This window comes from Blennius ocellaris (assembly GCF_963422515.1).
Source record: "Blennius ocellaris genome assembly, chromosome: 21".
NCBI lineage: Eukaryota > Metazoa > Chordata > Actinopteri > Blenniiformes > Blenniidae > Blennius > Blennius ocellaris.
The window spans coordinates 10,535,203-10,548,140 of record NC_137670.1 but is presented as its reverse complement, the minus strand read 5'-3'; the positions used below and the strand labels follow the sequence as shown (position 1 = coordinate 10,548,140).

At 44.0% G+C, this 12,938-nt stretch overlaps 1 protein-coding gene across 1 annotated transcript in view; it reads right to left on the bottom strand.

Annotated features, from left to right (window-relative positions):
- snx29 (sorting nexin 29) overlaps positions 1–12,683 on the bottom strand; it is a 139,048-nt gene extending 126,365 nt beyond the window's left edge. The window contains exons 1-11 of the mRNA XM_080516901.1: positions 12,442–12,683; positions 11,250–11,314; positions 9,876–9,928; positions 9,574–9,698; positions 7,130–7,310; positions 6,825–6,895; positions 5,566–5,823; positions 3,514–3,904; positions 2,634–2,746; positions 2,315–2,411; positions 2,094–2,176 (exon numbers count right to left, since the gene is read on the bottom strand). Coding sequence (XP_080373027.1) covers positions 2,094–2,176; positions 2,315–2,411; positions 2,634–2,746; positions 3,514–3,904; positions 5,566–5,823; positions 6,825–6,895; positions 7,130–7,310; positions 9,574–9,698; positions 9,876–9,928; positions 11,250–11,314; positions 12,442–12,448 — 1,444 coding nt within the window. The 5' untranslated portion in view covers positions 12,449–12,683. The remainder of the gene's footprint in view (positions 1–2,093; positions 2,177–2,314; positions 2,412–2,633; positions 2,747–3,513; positions 3,905–5,565; positions 5,824–6,824; positions 6,896–7,129; positions 7,311–9,573; positions 9,699–9,875; positions 9,929–11,249; positions 11,315–12,441) is intronic.
- Between the last annotated feature and the right edge of the window lie 255 nt (positions 12,684–12,938).

The following is a 12,938-nucleotide window of genomic DNA, read 5'->3' as shown; positions in this document are numbered from 1 at the left end:
GACAGAAGCTAATTTGAGAAAACGGTGGTCTCAGTTTGACTCCAGTGAGCTGCTCTCACGGGAGGTTAAGAGTGCGAACAACGGTCCGGACTCTCCGCGTTCGACCTGCTCCGCTCACATTTCCTCTTCTGTCCCACGTTTAAACTCCCCTCCAGAACGTCAAATAGCATTAGTATGAGCTTTCAGGGGTCTAAGCTCCGATTAGCCTTGGGGCACTGAGCACAACACCAAGAGCACTATGCAAGACCACAAACATATGTGTGAACCTTGAGATAGGGTAGAATAGAATAGAATAGAATAGAATAGAATAGAATAGAATAGAATAGAATAATTAATCCCAGAGGAAATGTATTGAGTTCATCATACACAGAAAATCCTCATTATATGTGTTCTCTTTTTAACACACACCATACATGATTTAAATAACCAGCTCTCGCCAAATTCCCATATTCTGTGACACTTTTCCTCACAAGCACATGAGTGGGCATAATACTGTATATACAGTAATGTGTGCGTGTGTACACTAGACCAACACTGCCCCCAGGTGGATTATTGGAGATCATGAGAAAAAGCACAACTTTCCCGGTGGCAATTTCAACACTCTATCTGCAGGGGGAAAACAACAAGGTTTGAAAACACCAATCAGCAAGTTTGATTTAATTTGCTCGAGACGGCAGCAGGGGTGGAAATTTTCCAAAGACATGTCAGGACTTCGAAAGGTTTCATTACCATCACAAACTTCTTGCTGCCATACGCTGAAAATTGAATTGTCTTCCGTTCAAAGCTCAGGAGGATGTGGTAACTGAACAGTTGTGATTGTTGCAGTCATATCTGATGTAAATCATTTGTGTTTGATTCAATTTCGCCTCCATGCTGACGTGGAGCACAGAGAGTTCACCTGTAATGACTTGTGACACTGGGTTTGCGAATTATTCTCTGTCTGTGCGTCGATTATGTTTTCCACTGTGAAGATAAACAAGATTACAAGCAAGCTTTGGGCTGCGGCAGCGATTTCTAAAGTGCAGGCTTTATTGCCCCTCTCAGGAAATTTAAATGGTTCATTCTCAAGACAAAATATTGTGTTTTTGTCTGAAAACCCACAGAGAAATTACAAACGGGCTGTATACAGTCTGTAAATTTGCAGTTTGGACTTTTGTCGTGTCAAAGATTCACACGTATCGGGGATCAGCATGGTGCAGCATCTAATCCTGCACGTGGTTGGGAAAGATCCGTGGCTCTTAAACGATAATGAATAATATAAAAGTGTGTGCATTTGTTTAAAATGGGTGTAGCTTGTTCTTCATCTGCCACACCCTCTCACTCGCAGACACGCCCACTTTCCTTCACTTTGTGCACATTTGATGGAGTAAAAGTTTTAATTTGCTACATTGCAATTTGCACAGTAGTAAGAAAGTCCTGGTGTGAGTTTCCGATGTTGCATCCTGTGTGTGTGTGTGGGTTTCCTCTGGGTACACCCGCTTCCTTCCACAGTCAGAAAACATGCCCCACATGCGACGTTGCCTAAGGTGTAAATGTGATAGACTGACACTCTTCATCACCTGACCTTCCTCCATTAGAAGTTGGATAAAAGGAGTGGAGTTGCCCACATGTCATCAGGTCTTGTGGCGTCTCTTTTGGTGCTCAAACGAAGTGACAGTGCCAAGTTCAACCACTTCGTCCAAAACCATTCAGAGAAAAGTATAATTGCCAACAATGTGCATGAAATAAACAAAGCTGCCTCTCTATAGTTGAACTGAAAGGATGAATGAGGAAATTTAAACGACATACATCTCTAGCTAATGCACCAGACATGAACGTACATATCTGGCTGGATTGCATGTTTTTTGTTCTTTCCATTCCTTAATTTCATTTTCACTGTGGCATCTCTTAGCAATGACTGACATCCTGTGCAACAACAACAACAACAACAACTGCTCAGCTGTTTTGATGCGGTCTCACATGTTTCAGTCTGCGATGATTCACACAGCAAAAAAAAAAAAAAAACTAGCTTGGAACACACACAGAACCAGAAAAGTGACAGGGAGAAGATAAATAGTAACAAGCAAACGGATGGAGAAACAGAAAACACTCACCCACTGTCATGGACTCTGGCAGGCCAGATGTTGGCAGCATGGTGGCGAGCGGAGCTGAGTGCACCGGTGGGCTGGACTCCATACTGAGACAAACCATGGGAGGAATCGGGGGCTCGCTTTACTGATTTCAGACATTATTTTGGGTAGAAGCTTGCAGGCTGACATCACGATGAACCATTTCAGTTTTGTGACCGACACATGGCTCTTGTCGGAGCGCTTACTTGAACGTCGGCTGTGATCTGCCGCTCTCGCAGTTCCCCACCGATCCCATCGATTCACAGTGAGCGGGAAACACGGCGGTGTCCTCCACGGAGCTGACTGAATCAAAAGAAGGGAGCGAAAGTGAAAGTAACTGAGAAAGTCCCCATTTTTCACTGAAGCCGACGCTGCCGTCGGCAGAGGGAAGATTCAAACAGAAACTGCAGAAATGGGAGGGTGGATCAGTGCAGCAGTGTGAGAAAAAGACAGAGTTTATGAGGAAAAGGTTGTTGTTTTTTTTTTAATACAATCCTGTGTGTCTGTGCAAGAGCGTTTGAGCACCTGGTTGAGGGTCCGCAGGGCTCAGGGGGATGAGGATACCCGAGCTGCTGTGCTCCACCATGGCCTGGATGGGACTCCACGTGGACACACTGGACAGACTGCCCACCACCACCCTGCAACAAACACCCCGTTCAAGCTCAGTGAGGACAGATGTGGCTGCATGAAAACCTCATCTGCAGCGCAATAAAAGAGGACAACCATTCTGAATATTGAATCATTTATGGAAAATATTGTTCAACATCAAACAAATTTACCATCAAATCTCCCCAAAGACGACAACATGAACAACATGCTTGTAGAAATATGGTGGGAGGAGGCCTGTCTGAGTGTTTACATCTTTTTTTAAACCATCCAAAGTAAGCATGGCAGAAGAAGGTTACTTCTCTGAAGAGATCAATAGAAAAGCTTTTAAAACTTTTTTTGAGCTTGTCTCATGTAGTTTTGTCCTACATGGTCATGAGTTGTTCCATGAGGTCAGAACTGTATAAATCTTTACAAATAGAAGAAAATGTCTTTTGTTTTGTTTAGTTTTCTTTAAATCTCGATGATGAAACTAACTATGTATTCCGGCAATGTTAATTGCAAATGTTTAAATTTTTGTCACAGTCATACGTACATCATTAAAGGTCTGAAACTTTGTTTTTTTACAGGCAATTTGAAAGGGATTAAAATGAGACATGAGGTGATAATGGAGTTCATTAGTCAACACACCAAACCACAAAAAACAACTTTCTTCTGTTTCAGTCACGTGTGCTTCTGTGCTTGTGTGTGCTTTTTTATGATTACAAATCATATGTGATGAATATGTGAGTTGTAATAATCACCCGCCGTGGCCAATCGTACGAGTAGAAAAATATCCATTTGATAACATTTCACTCACTGATCCGAAGGGATCCTCTCCTCCTGCGTTTGTGCTCGGGGTTTGTACATCTCTTCCTCCTCCTCCTCTTCCTCCTCATTGTCGATACTCTTGCTGTCGGGCAGAGGGGGTGTGGAGGTGGGAGGCGTGCGGCAGGCGTGGGGCGATCCAACCCAGCCGACGATGCCCGGCTCGTCCAGCCCGTTCTGGGCCGGCGACCCCGACAACACCGGCTGCAGAGGGTCGATCCCCTCCTCCACGCTGCTCTGAGCTGGGGCCGTGAGACTCTTCCTCATGCTGCCCAACTCCTCCGCCTCCTCCTCATCCTCGGCGCCACCGTCCAGGTCGTCGTCGAAGGAAATGATATTGGTGATCTTCTTTTTCCTCCGGCGCTCTTTCCTCAGTCCTGAATCTGTGTGGGGAAAGATGAAAAGGAGCCGAACGGAAAAGGAATAATGATAATTCAATTTCAGAGTCGACTTGGGAGAAGTAATTCATTCGGACAGCTTTCGCCTTCCACCTCATACAGCAAAATGTAGAACTGGTGACATCAGCGTCTTTACCCCAAGTTAAATCTCATCTTCTTGTATGCGACAATCTAAAATAAATCCATTACTCAGTCTATAAACTGCAGAAAGCTCGGCTTTAGACTTCCAACTGGATAATGACGGAAGTGCTACTTTTATTACAAGATTTAAAGTATTCACTGCCTTTTATAGCAAATAAATAACACAATTTTTCAGGTAGTTGGAACGCCTCCCAGCCAAAATGTAAACACGTCTTGGTCCCACTGACATGAACAAATAAGTCATGAAATGGTGAAATGGAGCTAAAATGGGAGTCTAACGCTGCCAGAACCAATAAAGAGTTGCATCGTTGTGATTTCTGCTACCATCCTTCAAAAGGCTGACTTCACTGAGTGATCGTGACGACGACTTACTCACCACGAACCAACAGACTTCCGATATCAGTTTCATATTAAAAAAAAAAACTCCAATGTTTCACACACAGATCTCATTCATGTTTTCTTTTAATCTTGTGCCGACATGTTTATTTAATGGTAATAAGACAGAATTTAGAAAGACTGAAAGAAGTTCTTGCCAAAGATTGCTGGAAAATAGGCTTTAGTGATAGTTTGTGATGAGGGCTGGTTCTTTGTATTTGTGGCTGTCTGATGAAGAATTCTGGGGAGAAAGTAGTTGATACTCATCTAAAACTTCATCACAGTCTTTGGTTTTTTCACTATGGGGCAAAGGTGTACTCTATGAAGTACCGTTACCACTGTGGGGGCATTTGACAAAGAAACTGTTACGACTCATCGACTGTAAAATCTACACTTTTAGCTTTAAGATTTCTTTATGTCGAGTCTGGCGATTTTAAGCTAATAGGTTTTAGTATTGTTATTCTGCAGTGTTTATGTAAATTCAGTTTCAAAGAATTTGTGCTTTAAACTCCACTCTGAAAAAAACTCTTTGGATGGTATTCATGTGTTGATTATTTCATCCACCAACAAAAGCAGCCGTGAATGGAGCCGTTTTATCTCAAATGATTCATATTTAGTTTTAAGTTTTATCAAAACATCTTTTCTTTCTCCTGACTATGGAATGTTTTTTTTGTTTTCAAAACAATGACATTGAAACTTCACAAATTAAACAGAAGTGATTTTGTGTCTGCGCCTTTATAGTTGTTCTTATAAATACCAGAGCTTTTTCTTTGTCAGTTCATTGGAAGTCTTGATGAGTTAATCTATAAAACCTTTGTGAAATAATCACGATTCATTGCAGAATTCTTTCATCATTAAAATCCACTCAGATGGTCATGGAAACAGTCTGTTTTTTAGCATTATGGCGTAGCGTTTATGGTGCATGCTCATATCAATACCATAAATGTATTAGAAATTGTGTAGCCCTGTAGAAAAGTGGGTCTTTTTGTTTCTGCAGTATTAATAAACAAAATAGCGAGCTAGTAATAATACCACTGACGTCAACTGAGAAAGCATGACAGATGTCATTGATCGGCAGTTGAATTCGATGAGGAAAGTGGCTCTGCACTTGAAACATCAGACATTCCTACCAGCGGAGGTGCTGCGTGGGAGGACGGGCAGGGGGTCCGACGCTCCGTCCGCTCGGGGGTTGAAGCCCGGCACGACGGCGGTTGCCGTGCCGATCTCCCGCAGCAGGCTGCTCACCCCCTGGGTGGACTCCTTCAGCAGGCTGCCGATGCCCTGCGTGGACTCCTTGAGGAGGTGGGACACCGAGGGCCCTCCTCGCGTCACCCCGCCGTTCAGGTCGCTGTTGTCGATGTTGACGGCAAACAGGATGGAGTTCAATCCTGGGCAGAGCGAGAGAAGTCATGTGTTACGGGCCCAGACCTGCTGAATCACAGGAAACTCTCGAACATTGCCGAGTAAGCTGAATTCAAACTATCTGCATGTGTTTGCAAAGCAAAGAAGGCTCTGGCATGAGATCAGTGGGGTATACTTTTAATATTTTAACGTTTATTTTCACCCGAGTTGTGCTCATCAATATTTTAAACAGGAGGAGCACGGACTGGCTTAGTCCATCAAATTTCAGCAAACTCAGTCATGCTCATCAAACCGAAAGTTTGCTTAATCAATTGACCTGCTTTTACAAAGAGATAACTTCATATGAAGAAGGTTTGATCATTACACAGCTTTAAAACAGTGCTGTGAACTCATTATTTCTACATTGACATTAGGAATGCAGCAAAATCTTTAGAAAGTTTGCTTTCTAAGGATTTCTTTTCAGAAAGTCCCTCATTCAAAACATTCAAGTTGAGAATATTAAGTCATCTTCACCTCCAACTGACATTTTCCTTACATTTTGTAGTACTTTATATTTCATTTTGTTGTTTCACTTTATTACCTGTATTTTTGCATTACTTTTTTTTTCTTCTTCTTTATAAACACTATTGAATGAGGCGATATCGATCTGCAACCTAATTATCTATATATGAAAATAAAGTTAAGATTAGTGGATAGTTGTGTCAGTGTTAAAAATTAATTTAAAAGCTCAATTACACGAAACGATAAAGCACCAGACGGGCGCTTTTGTCCCTCCTCTGCATTTATTACGTGATGTGGTACATTGGTGGGAAGTTTACGGATGTGTAGCAAACTAGAGTAATACCACTGATGACCTGTGGGGGCAGTGTTGTGCAGTATAGCTTATGTGCGACCAGTAGAACGAAGAAAGATATTGTAACTTGAAAGATAGCAGAAATGACGATGTCTTCGAGGAAAGGCTGAAGAATTTACGACATTACTTGACCTGGACATCAGAACAAAGAAGCCTTGAAAAATACAAACTCACCTGCCGCCATGGTGGGAAGCATACTTGCTCTCTCTTCATCGAGAATAAAAGCCCAGTCTTCATAGTAAGTTCTAGATCACGGGGGAATAAATAGAATTCACCACACATGTAAAACTTTCCTTTTCCAAGCTGTGAGAAGATGCTTCTAGATATTCTACATTATTAACTGGATGATTGAGAATTTTCTCAGACATGTACCAGGTGAGTGTGAAACATATTTTCACCGAAACACATCGATTTCCCCATTGAGGGATTTCATTCTTCTCCCCAATGTAATCCAAGTTTAGATCCCCGGCAGTACTAACCCCAGACGTGGGCGGTCCGCCAGCAGCGTGTGCAGGTAGCGCTCCAGCGAGTGTTCGTTGAGGGCGCAACGCAGCCAGGCTCGACCCCGGCCCAGCTCGGAGGAGATGTGACGCAGGGAGTAGAAACGCTGGAGCTCGTGGCGGTTCAGATGCTCCTTCACGTAGAACCAGAAAGTCAACTCTGGAACATCAAGCAGACAGGAGAGTGGGGGGGGGAGAAAAAAAAATAAGGACAAAGGACAAAGAAAAAGAGTCAATATAATCCAATTTGGGGGGGGAAAAAAACAACCTTTCAGTTGCAGAATAAGTTCAAAAGGTTCGTTCAAGTTGCCACAATAAAACTTCTTGAGAGCGGAGGTTCAGCACCTCTGCGCTCTCATTAAGAAATCCTCCTGCCTTTTTACCTGTCGCCTCTTTATACTCCGCTACTTTACACCCGTTTTATTCTTTTCTGTAACGGAGAGCTGAAACCTTAAAGACGACGTACGTTTAATGTAAAGTTTCCCACCCGTGGTAATTAATAGGGATAGTTGTCGTGAAGCTCGTTTGCATAGTTATTGTGTGACCTCGGAATAAATGCTTTAAAATCACTGGCTGCTATTTCCAGCCTTGTCAAAAGGCCCCGACTTCATTAGGGAGTTCCAAATCCACGAGTGGCGCCACATCCACTCTTCTAATTGACTGTGAAATACAAGGAAATGTCAGATATGCTAATGGTTATGCGGCGGAAACCATTAGAGACGTCATGTATTGCCCCTCCGAATTCAATTAATGCCCACGTGGCTCATACACACTCCAGGAAGGACAGTTTAGTGTAATGTGAAGATAATGTCTCAACCAGCCAGATGGTCTCTGAAAGTCCTTCTGAAGGCTGCAAATGCAATTTAATGCTGGAAAGTGGAAGAAGCAGTGAAGCTGATTGAAGTCTAACAGGGAGACACACACACACACTCTCCCGCACACTCAAACACACATTGGTATTACAGCCATTAATGAGCATATAGCTGGAGGAGAAGAAAGAAAACCCACACCGGCTATAGGAGAACATGCAAACTCTGCACAAAGAAATCCACCCGGAAGGTTCAAACCAGGTGAGACAGTCAACCACTACACATCCTCATCTCATTATAGGTATGCAAGATTTCCAAATTGTAAATGCAGGAAACACAATTATATGTCAGCATAAAATGAAGTCAGAAACCCTAAAGATTTTTAATTATACTATTGCTCTCTGACAATAGTGACGGATAATATCACACACTGACCTCCAGCGGTTTATTTCAATACGGTTTGCTACATCCGGTCTCAGTTGTGTGTACGAGGAAACGTGATCTTTATTTCCCGCTACACCCAAAGAGCACAACTGCTTTCAGTCGCGTAGCAACTGCACAGCATTACGTCGTATTAACGCAGGTGAATCTACATTAAAACACAATCGGTTGGCCATTTTATGAACGTGGACCAGCGAAGGATCTGAAAACACCATCAGCAGAGTCAATTCTGCTCCATCAAATATATGTTTACATTGAATTTCTTTGATCAAAACTGATTATAAAGTGAAAAAGTATGACCGGTTTCAGGCTTTCATACAAGAATAAAGTTAGTAAAACAACCGGAGTGAGATTATACATGCTGTATGCGATCTGAAGAGATGTTGGTTCACTATAACACGTCAGTGTTTGACAGCCCTGCTGGAGAAGGTGGGGGGTTTAAAACCCAGCATGCCAGGAATATACAGCCGACGGCTGTGCCTTTAGGAATATAAAAACAACACATCGAGGGTCAACACTTACATTTTTCAGGACTTTAAAACATATGGAAATGTTTTTTTCTTTAAAGAGATCATAAACATGCATTTCCTCAAGCATTTGAGGGTAAATGAGGAGAATCCAGAAAGTGAGAATGCCGGGAAATGTGAAAGTGACGAACGCGGTATTCAGACACGGGCTGTTTTCCCACGGCTGCACCTTCAAATCAACTGAAAATATCCCACATCTGTCGTCTTCGCGCCGCGGTATTTCAGCACGCTGGAGGCAGTTTGGGTTCTGCGGGCTCTCGGCTGGAATTCAAAAGGAAACTTTTGTCAGTCGGAGCAGCACTCCGAAAGCAACCCGGCGCACGCCTGACGGCAGACTGCCTGGTGATACCTGCTCCACCTCCTGCTCCTTTCCGCTTCCAGGCACAAAGTCACAGCAGCTGCCCGACACAGACAAGAGATGTGAAGACAGACGGGGTAAAAAAAAAAAATTGCAGACACTTTGCTGCACACCAGAGCCGGAGAGTTTTGTGTACGTGCACGTAGTGATCTTTAATTGAAATAACACACCCGTGTCCCTGGCGGTAAGGTTACCCCCCCTCTGGGTAAAGACGGAATGCAAATAAGAGACTTTTTTCTTTTTTTTGCGCCTTTCATCAACACGAGTTAACGGGCCGCAGCCGAGCACCTGCTTCGGACTTGCTGCTGAAGCCGGCGGCCTGCTTGAGGGCGGCGGCGGTGAGGGCCAGGCCCCTGCTCTTCCTCAGGCCGTGCTGCAGCACCGCTTCAAACTGCGCACACAGGCAGATCACCCTGCGGACGCAAAAAAAAAAAAAAAAAAAGACTGTGAGGATGGATTGATCAAGAGAGACGCTCGTTCTCAGGAACATTCGCACAGCGCCCGCGGAGACGCACAACTACAAACCTCCCCGGCGCCAAAACACACAGGGGGGACGTTTCAGAAGCGTGAACACAAACAGCTCTTCTTACCTGCTGTCAGAGTCTGTGGCAATCTCCTTCCTTCCCCCGAATCGGATTTGACACTGGAAAGAGACGAGAGGAATGATACTCGCCGCACAAGAAAAACTTCTCTCGTCCGCGTTTGCCTGCCGGGTTCAAGCCAAACACGAACGCACTAACATTTCAAAGAGGATCTTATTAACAGGTGAACGCCATGGAGGGTGGGAGTGCAACTCCTGGGATCATGTTAAAAGGGTCAAATGGGACTAAAGGCAGAATAAGTGGACTTTCAGAGGTAAACGGGCCGAATCCCAAATCTGGAGATTCCCTCGCTCCCTCGTCATTTATTGTTCGAGTTCATGTAGATCATCTCAGTCAGGGTAACACCTACAGGCCTGATGAGCACAGGTTAGTAAAGACGTCCTTCCACTTGTTGAAGTTTTCACTCTCCTGTTGATTTAGGTTAAAAAACAAAAAGTTGGACTTCACGTTATTTTTTCTTTTAAAATACCAACTTACTGGAACCCTGATCCAGGTGCCATGACTTCTGTTGTACTTCATCGTATTATATTATCACTTCATCATATTAGTTGCCGATTACCGACACAATTATTTTTATTCCGGCACACTCACTGCTTTCACAGTATCCTGTGCAGTGATAATATTGTTCCACTTTTCTTCTTTTATGGCCGATTTGTATGACAAGTGACACATTATTATATTTTCAGTACCGGCACACCCATTGTGTACTTTTAACATTCTTTCTTTGAGGTTTCTAGCAAAGCATTTTCAAGGGAATGCATTAACAACCTTCTCTAATTCGCAGGTCATTTGTTTTTTAGGTCTCTGCATTCGATACAAAGTCCAACCAGGCTTTTCTAATCCACATTCACTTTCTCTTTCATTCGACTGACAAGGGCATCGCATCAAACTGCACCGAATGTTGCTTTGGTCAGCAATAAAAGCAAAGAGTACGAAACGTTATCACCGCCGCAATTCTGTCACGCCATGTTTGGCTACATTTAAAAAAAAAAAAAAAAATGGTTACATTCAAGCCTCTGTAGTCAGTTTCAAACTGCGAAGGAACGTCTAAAAGTAAAAAAAAAAAAACCAACTAGTTGTGCACTGTTGCAGCCCAGTGGGTTTGGAGCTTTACTTCCTCTGTTGTGTTTTAAGTTCAGATAAAAAACAATCAAAACCACTTCAGACACAAAGTTTCAGTCAGCATCAGAAAAAGGTCAGCTTCCCCCTTTTATCCAGTGAGAATTACACAGTTTCGGGGGGGGGGGGGGATCTGCAGCTGTGCACAGTCGATTTTAACATCTGACATGCAGCTTCGATCAAGTCCATTGGAGAACGGCGGCGTCTCCCACATGAAGGACGTCCAGACGACAGTGAACTCACCTGTTTGACAGCATCCAGCAGCCTCTCCAGGAGGTGCTGTCTCTTCGTGTCACTCTGCTGAGTGCCTGCGGAGAAGAACGCAGACAAACGACGCCCACTGGTGAGGGACTGAGAAAACCAATGGGACCCAGACTCGTCTTTTTTTTTCTGACTCACTGCTTGTTAAAAGTATTTAATTATTCATGTAAAGCTGAGGAAGACTCTGAACTGGTGCCAAAGAGTCTCTTCAAATGTTCAGAAAACGACACACTGTTCTTCTTAATTAGTTATTGAGCTTACATATTAACTAAATTAATTTGAGTCAACCTGGACAGGTGGCAGGTCCAGCACAAACACCCCTCTGTACGGGCGGTCAAACTGCATCTTTCTTGTCTCCGGTTCAAAACATGCAGGGTTTTCTTTTTGGAAAATTGTAAAAAAAAAATAATCTGATTTTCGTTGTGTTTTTCTTTGAAGAGGTTTCAAGTATTGTGGGGATTGTAAATCAAAATATGGTCACACTAACCTACACGCAATTTAGTACAAAGAGGAAATTGGAGTTCCCAAAGAAAGCAACACTCACACAGGGAGAACATGCAAACTCTAAAAAGAAGTAAGAAACACAATGGGGGGAAAGGTGTGAAATGATTTCAAGTTTTACACACTACGTGTTCATCTCAAAGTGTGAAAGCAGCTTTCCAGGTCACCCACTGATTCCTACAAGAGTTGGATGACGTTGCCTTGCTCAAGGGCACCATTTGAAGAAAGATCCAAGTGACTTTCTACCAATCACATGCTTACATCTGCCTCAGGCTTGGAGAACACACTCATTGTACTTATAAGCATCTAGTGTCAGTGCGTAAAGTCACATAGTTGGACTTATTTCAGTTTATCCATGTAAAAACAACTTGCTGCCTCGGTGAGTCTGTGCAGCTTGTGGATGGGATTTGATTTTGCAGATGTGCAAAGTGTATTTCCATAAAGAGCGGTCAGCGATGAGAGGTTTGAATGCCTGAAAAACGTGCATCCATGCAGAAGAGTTAAAACTCTGAATTCAAGCCTTTTTTTACGGGCCAAGCAGGCAGTGACCGTAGATCTGCGGGAAGTTGCAGCAGGGTCACTCACTCGGTGAAAGGCACATGAGAAGTTGATGAATATTTTCTTGCATGCATGTGGTGGTTGTCTGAGTGACACACAACCCCCCCAAACTCACCGTTCATGCTGACAGCCGCACTTTGATCGCAGACACACGGGGGCCGCTGGAATTCATCCCTTTCTGCAGCCCGGAATCACACACAGACACGAGGCGGGAGCTTCGCCCGGGCCTGCAGCGCCTCTGTGGCCGAGGAGAACGCACCCAACCTCGGCGTGGGGGACTGATGCTCAGTCGGTGGACAGCGAGGCCTGCCGGGGAGCCGCCGGGCCTGGCAGGCTACCACAGGCCGGCATGAGTTGTTTTCGCGGCCCGGATGACAGAGAACATCTGAGTTCTCCCCGTGGTGGAAGGAAAAAGTGGAGGATTTCTGGAATAAACGGAGTGTTTTCAGTTTACAGCCTGTGACAAGGCGGAAAAAAAAGGGAAACGAAGTCACGTGACACAACACAGGGCCGTCATATGACGGCGCGGGGCTGCTGGGAGATGTAGGCATTGAGCAAACTACCGCATTGACTTTCAGGTGTCAAAGCACCGGTTCGCGAGACCGGAAGTTT